This window comes from Portunus trituberculatus, chromosome 38 (assembly GCF_017591435.1).
Source record: "Portunus trituberculatus isolate SZX2019 chromosome 38, ASM1759143v1, whole genome shotgun sequence".
Lineage (NCBI taxonomy): Eukaryota > Metazoa > Arthropoda > Malacostraca > Decapoda > Portunidae > Portunus > Portunus trituberculatus.
This window is the reverse complement of record NC_059292.1, coordinates 19,159,169-19,175,753: the sequence shown is the minus strand read 5'-3', so window position 1 is coordinate 19,175,753 and position 16,585 is coordinate 19,159,169. Positions and strand designations below refer to the sequence as shown.

The following is a 16,585-nucleotide window of genomic DNA, read 5'->3' as shown; positions in this document are numbered from 1 at the left end:
AGAGTCCATTGAATTCATTAACCACTATTAAAGAACCAGTTCCTTTCCAGTTCTTCTTAAACCCACATTTCTCAAGCTTGAATACATTATTTCTGGTTTTATCCTAGTTACTGATCCTAAAAACTTTGCTTATATCTCTTTTGTTATAACCACCATACCACTTAAATATTTCTACCAGGTCCCCCTCTCAACATTAATCTCTCTAAGGAATACAAATTTAAGAGTTTCAATCTTGCTTTGTACAGAATGTCCTCTTTGTCATTCTCCTTTGCACTGATTCTAATAGACCTATATCCTTCTATAATGTGGGGCCCAAAATTGTGCAGCACAATATAAATGTAGTCTGAGCAGAACCAAATGTAATATAATGTTACTTCAGGTGGCTAAAACGTTACCCATCAGGCTGGCTACATCAGCCCAATCTAAGTATTGGCAGAAGAAGATAACAAATGTTTCTAAAAGATTTCAGAGTTCAAAGGATATTTCTGACAAGACTCTTTGATGTCCCATAAATAAAAGTCAATTATTACATCAGCTGTCACTTAGAACTATCTTTATCACTGATAGCAAGTCAATGAGGCGCCCAGAGAAATGGAAAAATTGAGATAAACTAAGAGCCTCCAAAAGAGGTTCTGAGTGTTAAGAAAACATTATTATAAGAAAAAAAAAAAAAAAAAAAAAAAAAAAAAAAACTACCAAACTTCCATTTGATCTTAGTTGTCACATTGTCATTCCTAAGCAGAAACATAGCAGCCTCCATGAGGCAAATATACAATGCACTAGTGAATTCCAATAGATAATTGGGAATATGGACGTAGCTGATTACATTTTCAATTCAACATTAAAAAAAAAAAAAAAAAATATATATATATATATATATATATATATATATATATATATATATATATATATATATATATATATATATATATATTTTATAAGGCATTACAGAGGACAAAAATCATTACTTTTGAGTTCACAAACCACAACCATGTATGAAAATTGGTTACAAATTACCTTTAGATGTTGAATCTGAGACATCATCATCTGTTGCAGTCACATTGCTGCCATCCTGTATCTCCTCTGGAGACAAAATGACTGACGAGCCACTCAGAGTAACAGTTGAATCCTTTTCATAGCTTGGAGAAAATTTTGTGGATGCTACATTCTCGATACTCTCAATGGCAGAATCCAAGCACAACACTGCTTGTTCCTCTGCTTCAGACATAGACAGAAATGGGCCAGAGGATTGATTCAATTTGGGATTCAGGTCATGGTGAGGTGACATTACGGCCTCTTCTTCTTTTGCATCCTTTTCGACAATGGCAGGACCTAATAAACAAATCAAATGTTTTAATATATGTGCATCCACATCATGAATTATGAAAAAAGAGGAAACAACAGTTAGCAAAAAGAAATATCTTGATGTTAGCAAATCACATATAAATACAGTTGACTATAAAAAATCCAGCAATTAATATTTCAGAAATATCAGTTTTCCTGCATGATTGTCAGAATTTTCTGGAGGCACTGTTTATGTTCTGAGGGCAATGTACTACAAAGATTATGTGTTTAGTCCTATTTACAACAGCTAACATTTCTTTTTGTTTAATAATGATTTTCCTATGATATAGGTGCATTATGGATTCAGCAAAGGAAAGAAATTGGTGTGAAACACAAACATCATGCACAGATAGATGCAAAGAAAGAGGAAGTAATAATATATTTTCACCTGCTTTTCACTTAGAATTTATTTTTTCTTCTTTTAAATCCCTGTAGAGGTAGTTTGTTTATGTTAACTATATACAACATATACAGGTTGAACCTTCCAAATCTGGCAACTTCTGGACCAAATTTGTCAAACTATGGAAAATTCCAGACTGCAAGTGGTCCTTAAAATACTGCAGAATATCCCCCCCTGCATTCTACAAACATAACATGATCCCAAACTGTTTTTAATATAGATTTATCAATAAATATCAGTAATGATGTGTAATATAATGATGTCTGTCCTTCTTTGATGCAATAAAGTATCATTACAAATAACTGCCAGGAGCAGTACAATATGGTTTCCCAAACTCCAACAAACCCTGCCTCATGCAAACAGCATATGTTAGACTGTTCGCTGTAATATTCTATACTGGTAGTCCATTTCTTGCCAAATATATACAGCATATACAGTTGACTAACAAAAATCTGGCAAACTTGGGGCCTTGGGACCTGCCAGATTTTTAAAAATTCTGTTTTTTGATGTACAGGTTTCCCTCGTTTTACAATTAGGTTATGTTCCTGAAAACTAGATCAAATAACAAACAATCGGATAACAAACTTCAGATTCAATAGGATTTAATTCAATGGGGAGAGTAACATGGGCCTAGTTTGCACTGAGAGATAGAGAACACTTTTCTGCACCATCCACAGGTAGTGTTATAGGCTCTTTTTTCCTATAGACCTATAGCCACTGGCAAGAGGAGAAAAATGAGCTTCAGTTAAATCACTTAAAGTAACTGAAATCTTAATAAAATCTAAAAAAAAAAAAAAAAAAAAAAAAAAAAAAAATTATCATCTGAAGTGGATGGAACAGGCCCTCCTTCTGCAAATCCATGTGGTGGCAAGTCCAGAGACTTAAGAGTCTCTATTTCCTCCATTATTGGCTCCTCTTCCTCATTAGCATCTTTGCCATTAATGTAGAAGCTGTCTCACCTGCTTTCTTCACATTTGCTGCTTGTTTGATGATGGTGGATAGTGTGGATTGGTACAACTGCACACTTCTGGCGATGAAGTTGGCACCTTCACCTATCTCATGCTGCTTAACAATTTCAAACTTTTTCTCTAAAGATAAACTTTTCTATGGTCTTCTGTCCTTCAATTCAACAGTAATTGGTGTCGTAACCCGCTTGGAGGACATCACACTTGTATCACTCGTAATACCCAACAATGAATGTGAAGTTTAGCAAAACACAAACATTGGTATAGAGACTGGCAGGCAGAGCGAACACAACTGAAACACTTTTTTTTTATGTCCTGGCCTATAGTGCCTGTAGATAACTTGAAGAGTATTTGAAAGCACTGTTAAGTTTCCATCCATTAGTGGTGCAGGCAATTTTATTTATAGTGGTACCCATATCACCACCCAAGTGTATCTTTGGTGTAATCACCTAGAACCTAGGTATCATGGTGACATGTAGGTAACTTTAAACCACTCAACAAATGGCAAAGTATAAAGGCGATATGTGGTGGGATTCCAACCTACTCATGGACATCTGCTTGATCCCACACTCACCACCTTATCCACTCTGCTTCCCACTCCCTAGCAGGAATGAGTTTCAATGGGTGGCTGTTCTGGCGTGGGTGACAGTGTGATCGCGATGCATTTATTTACATTCTGATGATCAGTTAATAATCAGATAAAGGACCCCTGATATCAGAAAACGAGCGAGTCGATAAAAGGGATAACAATTGGATAATCATATTATCAGAGAGCGAGCCATCAAATGGCAAGGGAAACCTGTATGTGTATACACTGTACTGGCCCAACATATGCAGGCTGTGCAAGACAAGTTTTGTTCAAGTTGAGGAAACCTAATCATACTGCTCCTGACAGTTACTTATAATTACTTATAATAATACAGGTAACCCCCGCTTAACGAAGGTTCAAACAATGAAATTTCGCTACAACGAAAGTTTCATTTTACTACAATCTGCTCGTTTAACGAACACCAAACTCGCTTTAACGAAGTTTTATCCAGGTATTTTTTTCCAAGTTTGAAAGCACCACCGTATCACGCAAGCTGACAGGCTTTTGAATACACCAGCGCCTCTCGTGGACAACATGCGCACCACTCACTCCCCCTGTTCAAAACATTAACAGCGTCAGCAGAAGCTCGTCTTCCCTCGCTCAACTTACCACCAAAATGCCCTGCAATGTCACCTAGCGTTGCTAAGAAAACGAAGTCTCTTACTCTCGAACTGAAGCTGGATATTATTCACAGACACGAGAGAGGCGAGAAAACTAACAGTATTGCTCGCCACCATCTTGACTTCATCTAATGTCTCTATTATTTTCAAGTCAGCAGACTCTCTTAAGAAGGCTGGTGAGACCGTATCTTCCTTGTAAGCTAAAAGAACCACTTGAACTCATGACTCTACAATGGATAAAATGGAAAGCCTTGTGGAAATGCGGTACATAAATTTTGTATATGATACAATGATGTGCCCTTTGTTTACATTCCACAGGTCGCCGGTTAGTGTCTTTCCTGTTTCACTCTCCCTCCCTTCATAAATTTAAGATCATCAACATTATAAAGTTACGTACATACATACATTAGTGTACATTATAATGACTTTAATTAAACTGCCTAAATGTTTAACTTCATAATATTTACTTTCATTAAACCTTTCACTGTACTATGATGCACTCTCGCTTTTTTTACTCTCAATGGAAGTTCAAGTCAGGGGTAAAACTTGTTATAATCGGTTAGCTTAATGAAGTTTTGGTTAACGAAGGATTTTTAGGAACGTAACCCAATCATTAAGCGGGAGTTGCCTGTAATTAATTGCATAAAAGGACATCATTTACTCATCGTTATTGATATTTATTGTCAAATTGATGATATAAACAGTTGGGATCATATTATGCTTGTAGAATAGAGGGGGGCCTATTGTGCAGTATTCTAACACTTAAACAGAAATGGCCATCAATTTAGGCATGAACACATGTTCCCATGGCATGGTGGTCATCTATAAAGAACAGAGTTTTCTCTCCACCAGTTTGTCTTCCAAGACTTTCATTTTCTCTCACAATGTTCCTGGTGACACTTGGCATCTAAACCATGCAGCCAACAACCAGCAGCTGCTTCAGAGAGGCGTGAGATCTCATTTGAGAAGAGATGGCGTCGACATCTGGCAACTCTCGTAAGCCCCTAAGTGGAACTCCATCACTAGGTGAACTTATATCAGACTCAAAAAGAGATGACTCTGATTATGATCATGATTCTTCATGGAACCATGACTTTTCTTACTCTGACAGTGATTCATCATTTTCACAAGGAAAGCATGAGAAATGTGCAAAGAAGTGTTTCTGGTAAAAGATAACACATATGTATTTGATGGCTCTCAAGACATATGGGCTCATATGATGCACCCAATTTTAGCATATAATAAAAAGCTGATTTAAGCTCTGAATATGAAGAGAAGGATTTCACTTGACATTTGAAGACTCACATGCATTTAGATCATTATTAAATCCCAATATTTTGCATTTAAAAACTTTAATCTTGTTGTGACATGCCTGGCATATGGCATTGGCAGTGCTGTGAGAGAATCAAAGACTAAAAGGCTAATAATCATTTCTTTTTTTCTACATGTATGCAAGGTAAGAATGTTAAAAGATAGATGCAATTTTAATTCTATGAAAGTGTGTCTTACCTCCATGAATATTGGTATCACACTATAAAAAAAACACAATGAAGATCAAGATCACCAACACCAACTACGTGTTCATAGTTTTCATACAATGAATGGTGCATGGTCACTCGGCAAATTCTTCCTGACTGATGTCATTCTATGTGAATTGTCTGTACGAATGACCTATCAAAGATTGTTGTCTTGAAAGAGAGTCGTTTTGTGAAGATGTCTGGGGTTTGATTTTAGAGCCTGTCATAAACTTACCACCAACCACTGCCTAAATACTGAACATTGGCCTCATAAGATGAAGGGTCTTTTCCTGAGAGCTGTTATTGGCAAAAAAAATGTGTCATATGAGCCATCAAATACAGTAAGTGGATCAGCTGGCTCAACATTGCAAACATGTTTCTATTCAGCAGGTTACTCAGAATTTTTATATAACTATGGTTTTGTAATGTTTTCTTGTCTTTTAGGGACCCTGAACATATTATTATAGCATTTATCATACAAAGCTGATATTACAACTTTTTATAATACCATATGAGGTGTTCAGAATAGTAGTGACGTAAGTGCCACCCCGGCCGATTTTGAGGTTTGTACAGGTAACTCGATTTACGCGATAAATGCGTTCCAAGAGGTAACGCGTATATCAAAATTCATGTAAAACAAACATGTAATTCTCATAAGAAACAATAGATAATATGGGGGATGCGGGATGTGGTCGAAAAATTTTGTACAAAATACTCTATTCATTTGGCTAAATTAACATGTTTTTTATCATTAACCATTCTAAATAATAGAAGTGTATTTAAAGTAAAGGAAAAGCAAGAAATAATAACAGAAAGCAAAAAATAAGAGAAAACAACAAAACGAATACGTAAACAAAACACTCACTGCGTCACTGCCTTCAACACTCACACCACAGTAAGTCACCATATTCCTCTGAGCTTTACCACTTTATCAAATATCCACTTATCAAAAATAACCCCACATGCAGAAGATGAAGGACATTTTGGGGCCATCTTGGTGAATTATAGGCAGATTGAAGAGATTCCATCTGTACTCACGGCTGGCATACTGCACATGAGGCACAAGAAGACCGGGAGCTGGAGTCAAGATTCTTTAACAATGTCAGAGGAACCTCCTGCTGTGATATGGCATCCATGAATGCTTGGAGGGACAGTAACGAGGTTGCTCTCATGTTGCTGGTAATACAGCCTCTCCAGGTGGTGTTACTGTCATATACAGGTATCCCTTGGTTAACGATAGGGTTACGTTTCCCAAAAACAGATCGCTAACCGAAACGATCGCTAACTGAGGGATTTGAAATTATCAACTACATACATGTATTTCGCGATGCGTAAATAAACGACACTTTCTATGTTGTTAGTTGTTATTTACACCTTTAGAATTGGTAGTACTTACCTTGAGGAGTGGATGTGATATGCGTAGTGTGTTGTTTTGTGCCCCGAGGGACACAGGGCCTTGGAGGATTAAATCTCATCATGCCCACACCGACCCAAACTCGGTCAGCTGCTTCAAACCCTTCAAATTCTTGAGAGAATACGTTTTCCAGTGGGGGTGGGTCATCCAGGCTCTCCTCATCGTCACTCAAGGTTACGGTGGATGTGAAGGATAGATTGGATGTGGGTGGAGTTGTTTTGGAGGTGGATGGAGTTGTTTTGGAAGTGGGTGGAGTTTTTTTCGAGGTAGCAGGACGAACTTTGAAGTACGACGAGATGACTCCTATGGAAGTAGATGGGATTGCTTTTGAGGTGGATGGGGTAGCTTGGGAGGTGGATGGAGTTGCTTGATCGGTAGATGGGGTTGCTTGGGATGTGGATGGGGTTGCTTGGGCGGTGAGTGGTTTGAAGAAAGATGAGATGACTGTCTGTTTTGCCATCCTTTTCTTTGCCTCAAATAGTTCTTTATACACTTTCATGTCATTTTCTATAGCATTAGTCACGCCATTACTTCGGTTTGGGTTGGGGTCATTCTCCTGGAGAAGATGTATGGCCTGGTTAATATGATTAAAAATCTCCTCGAAAATCTTGACGGAGAGGGTTCTTTCAGGCTCCTTGTCCTCCTCCATTTCCTCCAAAGTATTTTGTTTCTCCAACTCCATGAGGTCGTCGTTGGAGAGAGGCTCAGAATGACTGTCCAGCAGTTCTTGTACGTCATTCTCGTCCACCTCATTGAAGCCTGCCTTATGGGAGATATGAACGATGTCTTTCCTTACTGCTGTAACATCGACAGGGACTTCCTGTTTACGTTCCACGCACTCAGGCCACAAATTACGCCAACATCCATTCATTGCCGACTTGGACACCTCCTTCCATGACTCGTCGATGTTGTCGATCCCCTTTTTAATGTTATAATCCTTCCAAAATTGTTTCATGGTCGGCTTGTCAGGGGTGTCAATGCAGGCCAACAGCTGTTTCATGGTGCGCCGCTGGTAATAGGCCTTGAAAGTAGCGATGACTCCTTGGTCCATCGGCTGGATGAGGGCAGTTGTGTTTGGGGGCATAAACATGACCTCAATATTATCTGCCCAGTCATTCATGCTCTCTGGGTGGCTGGGGCGTTGTCACACAGCAAGAGAAATCTGTTAGCAATGTTGTTTTGGGCAGCATATTCTTTTAGGAATTTGGAGAGGTATCCTGTCACGTAACTTTGCATGATAACAGTCGTCATCCACCCTTTTGTTTGCCTTCCATACTACGGGCAAATATTCCTTAATATAGCCAGACAGAGCTCTTGGGTTTTGGGAATGGTAAATAAGGCATGGTTTAAGCTTAAGATCACCAGCGGCATTCCCCCCCACCAATAATGTTAACCTGTCTTTAGATGCCTTGAATCCTGGTGCCGACTTCTCCTCCTTTGCTATAAACGTTCTCGATGACATCTTCTTCCAATACAGGCCTGTCTCGTCAAAGTTTAGAACCTGCTTGGCTGAATAACCTCCTTCCTCGATGCGCTCTTTAAGCAAAGGCTTGAAGGCGTTTGCAGCGGTTGATCCGAACTCGCTGCCTCCCCACTAACCTTGAGGTTGTGTAGACTCCCACGATGTTTGAAACGTTCAAACCACCCCTTACTGGCCTTGAAGGACACTGTCTCGCCTATGTTGAATTCTGGTTTCAGGTCCTCCCACAGGCTCAGTGCCTTAGTAGTAACGAGTTGGGTAGAAAGAGGCATGCGGCGGTGTGTGTGGTCTTCAATCCATAGCCTCAGCAAACGTTCCAATTTTTCCATAATCGGTTCCCTGTTACGAGTTGTTGTGTGTTTGTGCAGGTTTGTGACTTGGTTGGCCTGCTGCTTCACTTGTACTTTTTCTGGAGAACTGTTGATACAGTTGATTGAGATAAACCAAGGGCACGAGCAATAGAGTTTACCCCTTCACCACCCTCATGACGAGTCACAATGTTCAACTTAATATCAAGGCCAATGCTCTTTCTCGATTTTTAGCCTTATCTCCCGGTGGAGAACAATCGTTGGGTCGCTTGGAAGCCATCACTAAGTTCACTTGATCACAAATAAGCACAAAAAGAAGTTTAGAGCGAGCGTGATAGAGTTGTTGTTGCACAATCAAAACAGCGGGAAAGACTGTGGTGTGTTTACTGCACGGGCCGCGGGTGGATGGAGGCGCTGCGATCGCGATTGCGATCGCGATTGCGATTGGTCAATCCGATCGTTAACCGAATTTTGGCGATCGTTAACCAAAAAATAGGGATTAATTTGGAGGGATCGTATGAGCGAAATATCGTTAAGTAGTCGATCGTTAACCGAGGGACACCTGTATATGCATTTATTTTCACAAAACGACATTTCTATTAGCTTTTTACTAGCCTTGCCTCCAAGAAAGGATTGTTTTGTAATGCATAAAGTGAAATCATACATGGAATACCCAAAAAAATAAAGCAGATATGAGATCACCCTCAGACGAGGCAGAGACTTGCGGCGACTCGGCTGCTTCTTCTTCTTCTTGTGACCCTTTTAGCTAGTATGTTGTCTTTCACCACAATATTTATGTTTCCTTTCTACTATTGCCTGCTATAATGGATCTCATATCTTAGTACAGTAATACTCTGCTTAACAAACAGGATAGGGGGTGTCAAAGCTGTTCGTAGAGTGGAAATTAGTTAAGCGGACGAAATTTTCCCATAAAAAATAATGGAAATAGGGGGGATGCGTTCTGGGCTGGTCCCCAACATACCACGTGGGTAAAAAAAAAAATTAAAAAAATAAAAATAAATAAATAAAATAAATAAATAAATAAATAAATAAATAAATAAATAAATATATTAATATATATATATATATATATATATATATATATATATATATATATATATATATATATATATATATATATATATATATATATACGAGGGGCGGTCAGAAAGTTCTGCAATTGGTATGTTATTTAGCTCACCCACTCGTGTCCTGTTGTGTCTGTTTAGAACCGGTTCTGACAAGTTCACAAACAGAACCGCTCCGCTCCTTTGCTCCCTGCTCAGTCTTAAGGGAGTGACCAGTGGATGCAGATGGCAGTAGACGTCAACAATGGACAAGATCGAATACCGTGCAGTGATCAAGTTCTTGACAAAAGAGGGGAAGAACGCAAAGGAGATCCACGACAGGCTGGTTGCGGTGTACAACGACACTGCCCCTTCGTATGCAACAGTCACCCGCTGGCACAAGGAATTTCGTCATGGCCGTGAGTCTCTTGAAGATGACCCCCGTGTGGGACGCCCTCCGAGGCGACCTCTGAAGACATGGTTGATCGTGTAGAGGCAATGATCATGGAAAATCGGCGAGTGAAGGTGGAAGAAATTTCGTTGGAGACTGGAATTTCTCATGGAAGCGTTTGTACCATTATTCATCATCACCTGGGCATGAGCAAAGTTTCTGCTCGTTGGGTGCCCGAAAACTTTCTCCGCATGATCGCCTTCAGCGCCGCACAAGTTCGGAGGAGCTACTGACTCTGTACAATGCAGACCCAGCGGGATTTGAGTCGAGGGTCGTGACAGGTGATGAAACGTGGGTTCACCACTGGGACCCGGAGACAAAGCTCGAGAGCATGACTTGGAAACACAAGGGATCCCCTACACCACTCAAATTTCGGACCCAACCATCAGCTGGCAAGATCATGGCCACCATCTTCTGGGACGCCGAGGGAGTGCTGCTGGTGGACTTCCTGCCGCGGGATCTACGATCACAGGGGAGTACTACGCCGGAGTACTCGGTCACTTGAGGGACTCTATCCGTCAGAAGAGAAGGGGCAAGTTGACCCGTGGTGTCCTTCTTCTCCACGACAACGCTCCGGTCCATAAGGCCCGGCGTGCCCAGGCTGCTCTGAGGGACTGCGGCTTTGAGCAGCTAAATCATCCACCCTACAGTCCTGACCTGGCCCCAGTGACTACTTTCTGTTCCGCCAGCTCAAGTCCTCGTTGCGGGGGCGGAGGTTCCACGATGATGATGAGGTAAAGGAGGCTGTGACGACGTGGTTGGAGGAGCAGTTGAAGTCCTTCTGGCTAGCAGGAATCCAGAGTTTTCGAGAAGAGTGGAGCAAGTGTATTCAAGTCAAGGGTAATTACATCGAAAAATGATGTGGCTGTAACTTTCATTCCTTTGAAATAAATACTCAAATTGCAGAACTTTTTGACTTCCCCTCGTATATATATATTTCTATTAGCTTTCTACAAGACTTGCCCCTAAGAAAGAATTGTTTTGTAATGCATAAAGTGAAATCTAACATGAAATACCAAAAAATAAAGCAGAGATGATGAGATCGGCCACAAACAGCAGAGACTCCGGCGACTTGGCCGCTTCTTCTTCTTTTCGTGACCTTTTTAGCTTGGCGTGTTGTCTTTCAGCACGATAATAAATTTGTTTTCACTCCTCTGTTGCCTGCTATAATGGATATCAGATCTTAGTATTCATATACGCTCATGCCATGAGGATAACCTGGACTCCGTGGCACTGAGTGATAGTGATTTACTAATGAAATACCACGGTACAGGCAACTCCCGTTTAAGGAAGGTTCACACAACAAAATTTCACACAACGAAGGTTTCGTTTTACTACCATCTGCTCGTTTAACGAACACTAAACTCGCTTTAACGAAGTTTTATCCAGGTAATTTTTTCCAAATTTGAAAGCCCCACCGTATCATGCAAGCTGACAGGCTTTTGAATACACCAGAAGCTGCTGGTACTAAGGCCTGCCTCAGGAGAAATCCTGAGGCACCTATAGAATAAAGATCAAGATCAAGCCTCTCGTGGACAACACAGGCGCTGCCGATACAAAGGTCCGTCTCAGAAGAAATTCTGCGTCACCTGTAGCATCAAGATCAAGATCAAGATCACGCGCACCACTCACTCCCCAGTCAAAACATAACAGCATCACCAGCAGCTCATCTTCCCTAGTTCAACTTACCACCAAAACACCCTGCAATGTGGCCTAACGTTCTTAAGACCAGGAAGTGTCTTACTCTCGAAGTGAAGCTGGGTATTATTCACAGACAAGAAAGAGGCCAGAAAACTAATAACATTGCTTCCCACCATCTTGACTCCATCTACTGTCTACTATTTTCAAGTCAGCAGACTCTATTAAGAAGGCTGGTGACACCGCATCTTCCTTGAAAGCTAAAAGAACCACCTGAAATCGTGACTCTACAATGGATAAAATGGAAAGCCTTGTGGAAATGTGGTATATAAGTTTTGTATGCAGTACCATGATGCGAATATTGTTTACATTCCACAGGTTGCCAGTTAGTGTATTTCCCGTTTCACTCTCCCTCCCTTCATAAAGTTAAGATCATCAACATTATAAAGTTACGTACATACATACATTAGTGTACATAATAATGACTTAAATTAAACTACCTAAATGTTCAACTTCATAATTTTTACTTTTATTAAACCTTTTACTGTACTAAGATGCACTCTCGCTTTGCTTACTCTCAATGGAAGTTCATATCTGGGGTTAAACTTGTTATAATCGGTTCGCTTAACGAAGTTTCGCTTAACGAAGTGTTTTTTAGGAACGCAACCCCTTCGTTAAACGAAGGGGGTTGCCTGTATTTGATGGGAGAGGAGCAAATAATGAAGACTAATGAGAAAAAAGATCTTGGAGTGATCATACAAGAAAATCTAAGCCCTGATAAACACATAAGCAAGATATTTGGACTATCATATAAAATGTTGACTAATATAAGAGTGGCATTTCATTACATGGATAAAGATATGATGAAAAAAAATCATCACAAGCATGATATGCTCAAGGCTGGAATATGCAACAGTGGCAAGTTCTCCGAGCTCTGAAAAGGATATAAGAAAATTGAAAAGGAAACAGAAGATTGCTAAAAGATGGTGCCAGAATTAATGGACTTCACATATGAAGAACGACTGAAGGAAATGGGACTGCCAACCTTACAGGATAGAAGAGAACGTGGGGACCTTATAACAATATATAAGATAGTAAATGATATTCAAAAGATAGACAAAGAAGACCTGGTGCTGTTGACAGAAGATGGAAGGATAAGAGAACATGAAAAGAAGATCAGGATGAGGCAGTGTGTGAAAGATATTGGAAAATACAGTTTTCCACACAGAGTGGTGGAAAAATGAGATGCATTGGATAATGAAGTTCTTACAGCACAAAATGTGCATAACTTTAAAGAAAAATTAGATAAATGGAGATATGGAGACAAGACAACACTATGAGACCCGCTCAAACCTTGTACAATACAACTAGGAAAAATGAGATGCATTGGATAATGAAGTTCTTATAGCACAAAATGTGCATAACTTTAAAGAAAAATTAGATAAATAGAGATATGGAGACAAGACAACACTATGAGACCCGCTCAAACCTTGTACAATACAACTAGGAAAAATGAGATGCATTGGATAATGAAGTTCTTATAGCACAAAATGTGCATAACTTTAAAGAAAAATTAGATAAATAGAGATATGGAGACAAGACAACACTATGAGACCCGCTCAAACCTTGTACAATACAACTAGGAAAAATGAGATGCATTGGATAATGAAGTTCTTATAGCACAAAATGTGCATAACTTTAAAGAAAAATTAGATAAATAGAGATATGGAGACAAGACAACACTATGAGACCCGCTCAAACCTTGTACAATACAACTAGGAAAAAAAAAAAAAAAAAAAAAAAAAAAAAATCAGGCTTGGTGCAGGATTTATTTTATTTAACTTTTGGTGGGATTTAAAATTCTGAAACCTTCAGAATCTAAATCACCAGATGGTATAGTTTATTTTTTATAATTAAATACCCATCCTTTCAGGAAGCCATTTTTAAATATCTCATCTCAATATGACTCACGCCCTACACAATATGTGGCCAGGCGTAAGAAATAATGTCCTTACAGGGATAAATTGACAAGTATTAGAATCAGAAACTTTAAGAAAAAAAAAAAAAGAAACAAACAAACAAATGCATCATTGGGAAACAGTTGAACTTTAAATCCTCGCCTCCTCTCTCCGCTCCGTCTCGTCACATGTGTTATCTCCCTCTCCGAGATCTTCCCTCACCTTACTCCATGCCTCACTGCAACCTTCTTCTCCATCTCTCTATAACATAAGACAGCTATTATCTTTTCAAACACTGCTATTTTGATTACTTTCATCATCGCAACTATATATCATATAACTCTCACAATAACACTATTACAAAAGATTACAGGCAACCACCGCTTAATGAATGGGTTATGTTTCTAAAAAAACGTTCGTTGCGTGAATTTTCGTTAAGTGAACCTATTATAACAAGTTTGACCTCTGACTTGAACTTCCATTGAGAGTAAACAAAGTGAGAGTGCATCTTAATACAGTAAAAGGTTTAATGAAAGTAAAAATTATGAAGTTAAACATTTAGGCAATTTAATTAAGTCATTATAATGTACACTAATGTATGTAAGTACGTAACTTTATAATGTTGATGATCTTAAATTTATGAAGGAAGGGAGAGTGGAGCGGGAAAGACGTTAGCCAGCAACCTGTGGAATGTACACAAATGGCGCATCATTGTACCGCATACAAAACTTATGTGCCACATTTCCACAAGGCTTTCCATTTTATCCATTGCAGAGTCATGAGTTCAGGTGGTTCTTTTAGCTTGCAAGGAAGATACGGTCTCACAAGCCTTCTTAATAGAGTCTGCTGACTTAAAAATAGTAGAGACAGTAGATAGAGTCAAGCCATGGTGGCGAGCAATGCTATTAGTTTTCATGCCTCTCTCGTGTCTGTGAATAATATCCAGCTTCACTTCAAGAGTAAGAGACTTTCTGGTCTTCTTAGCAATGCTAGGCAACATTGCAGGGCTGGTTGCAGGGCATTTTGGTGGCATGTTGAGCGAGGGAAAACGAGCTGCTGCTGGATGCTGTTATTGTTTTGAACTAAGAGCAGGGAAGGGTAGGGGAGTGAGTGGTGCACATTTTGTCCACGAGGCACTGGTGTATTCAAAAGCCTGTCAGCTTGGTGTGATACGGCGTGGATTTCAAACTTGGAAAAAATTACCTGGATAAAATTTTGTTAAAGCGAGTTTGGTGTTTGTTATATGAGCAGATGGTAGTTAAGGGAAACGTTCGTTGTAGCAAAATTTCATTGTGTGAACGTTCGTTAATCGGGGGTTGCCCGTATATTGAGACAGAGCTATAAAGTTGGACCACACAAGCAATAAATACTTCACTGTATCATTATCTCACTTCAAAACACTATTAAAGATTCAGAGAGTGTCCAGTTCAACAGTAAAACAGTATATTGCTGTGACGCTGCTGATAGTGCCTTCCCAAACCTCACGTATGAGTGAATAATATTTTTCCGAGAAGTGGGGATCTGATGCACTATCATCTTACCATGCTCCAGCAAGTTACTATTGTATACACAATCATGTGTGAAAATTTCATCTCAATCAGATGAACACAAATAGCACAACAAGGATGATATTATGAAAAATGTTTAGGAGCGAATATCTCGAAGTGTTTTTTTTATACTTCAAAATTTTTTTGAAAATCAGTATAAACTCTGATCAACTTTTGTTTAACATCATTCTAAACTACAATTAAAATGTAAATTTTAGTTGCAATTACATTTTTTCATAATGTCAGTAGAAAATGAAATACAAGGTGGTGAAAAAAAAATAAATAAATAAAAAAATAACTGGCCAGGTAGTTCAACTTGGACTTTAGTCTCTAGATCGGTTAGAGTCCAACTTATTATGACATCCGAGTATATGGGGTCCAAGGTATGAAGGTTCAACAGTATTATAAAATGATCTTTGTTTCAGGAAAAGTCATATGTTAAAATCATGTTATATTCAAGAAAATTTAAATAGAAAAATACAACTGCAGGACTGGAAATTCACTTGTTCTCCAATGAAACACATACAGTGCTAAGTATGTATATATATCAATTTTTGGGAAGTGTTCAGTAGAAACATAAATGTATGTATAATTTCAATTTGAGCCATATTATGGCCTTCAACTTAGATTGTAATTGTAAGATTTGTCACTAACAGCAACAAAGAATATTTTGATAAGTCAGGAGTGAATGTTTTCATATACATACTATCTTTTGTGGTCAGAATGATTATGGACTGATTACTTCTGCTGGAACTAAGAAGACATTTACCTTTAACAATGTTCACCTTTAGCTTTCTCCTCCGACAAATATGACCAAACTCTCCTATCAGACTTTTCTACTTCCACTCTGAGTTAGCCAACAAAGTTGTTTCTTCAGCAAATTGTAGCCAAGTCAGATTCCCACACCATTTTGTCCCCACTGATCAAATTCAGGTCACTGGCTAAAACCTCATGTTTCTTTTCTTTATTACACCATCCACATTTAAGTTGAAGAGCTCGAGTACCATTGTACATCTCTGATAGAAACTACTCTTGAAAGAATATGCTCACACCATCACCAACCTTCATTATGTTTCATCCTGTTTTTATACATTATTTGTTATTCATAAGTATCTTTTCTTGCCTACAAGCACATATTTTTACTTATTTATAATTTTTGGGGAGGCTGGAACAGATTAATGGCATTTCAATTAATTTCAATGGGAAAGCAAATTGAGATACAAGTTCCAAAAATAGAACAAATTAAAATTGTACCTCAAAGTACAATAAAAGCCCTCTTATCCGGCA

At 38.9% G+C, this 16,585-nt stretch overlaps 1 protein-coding gene across 1 annotated transcript in view; it reads right to left on the bottom strand.

Annotated features, from left to right (window-relative positions):
• Nucleotides 1-16,585, bottom strand: part of LOC123514889 — a 564,015-nt gene that overhangs the window by 272,490 nt on the left and 274,940 nt on the right. Inside the window, exon 27 of the mRNA XM_045273148.1 lies at nt 1,018-1,332. Within this exon, the coding sequence (XP_045129083.1) occupies nt 1,018-1,332 (315 nt within the window). The remainder of the gene's footprint in view (nt 1-1,017; nt 1,333-16,585) is intronic.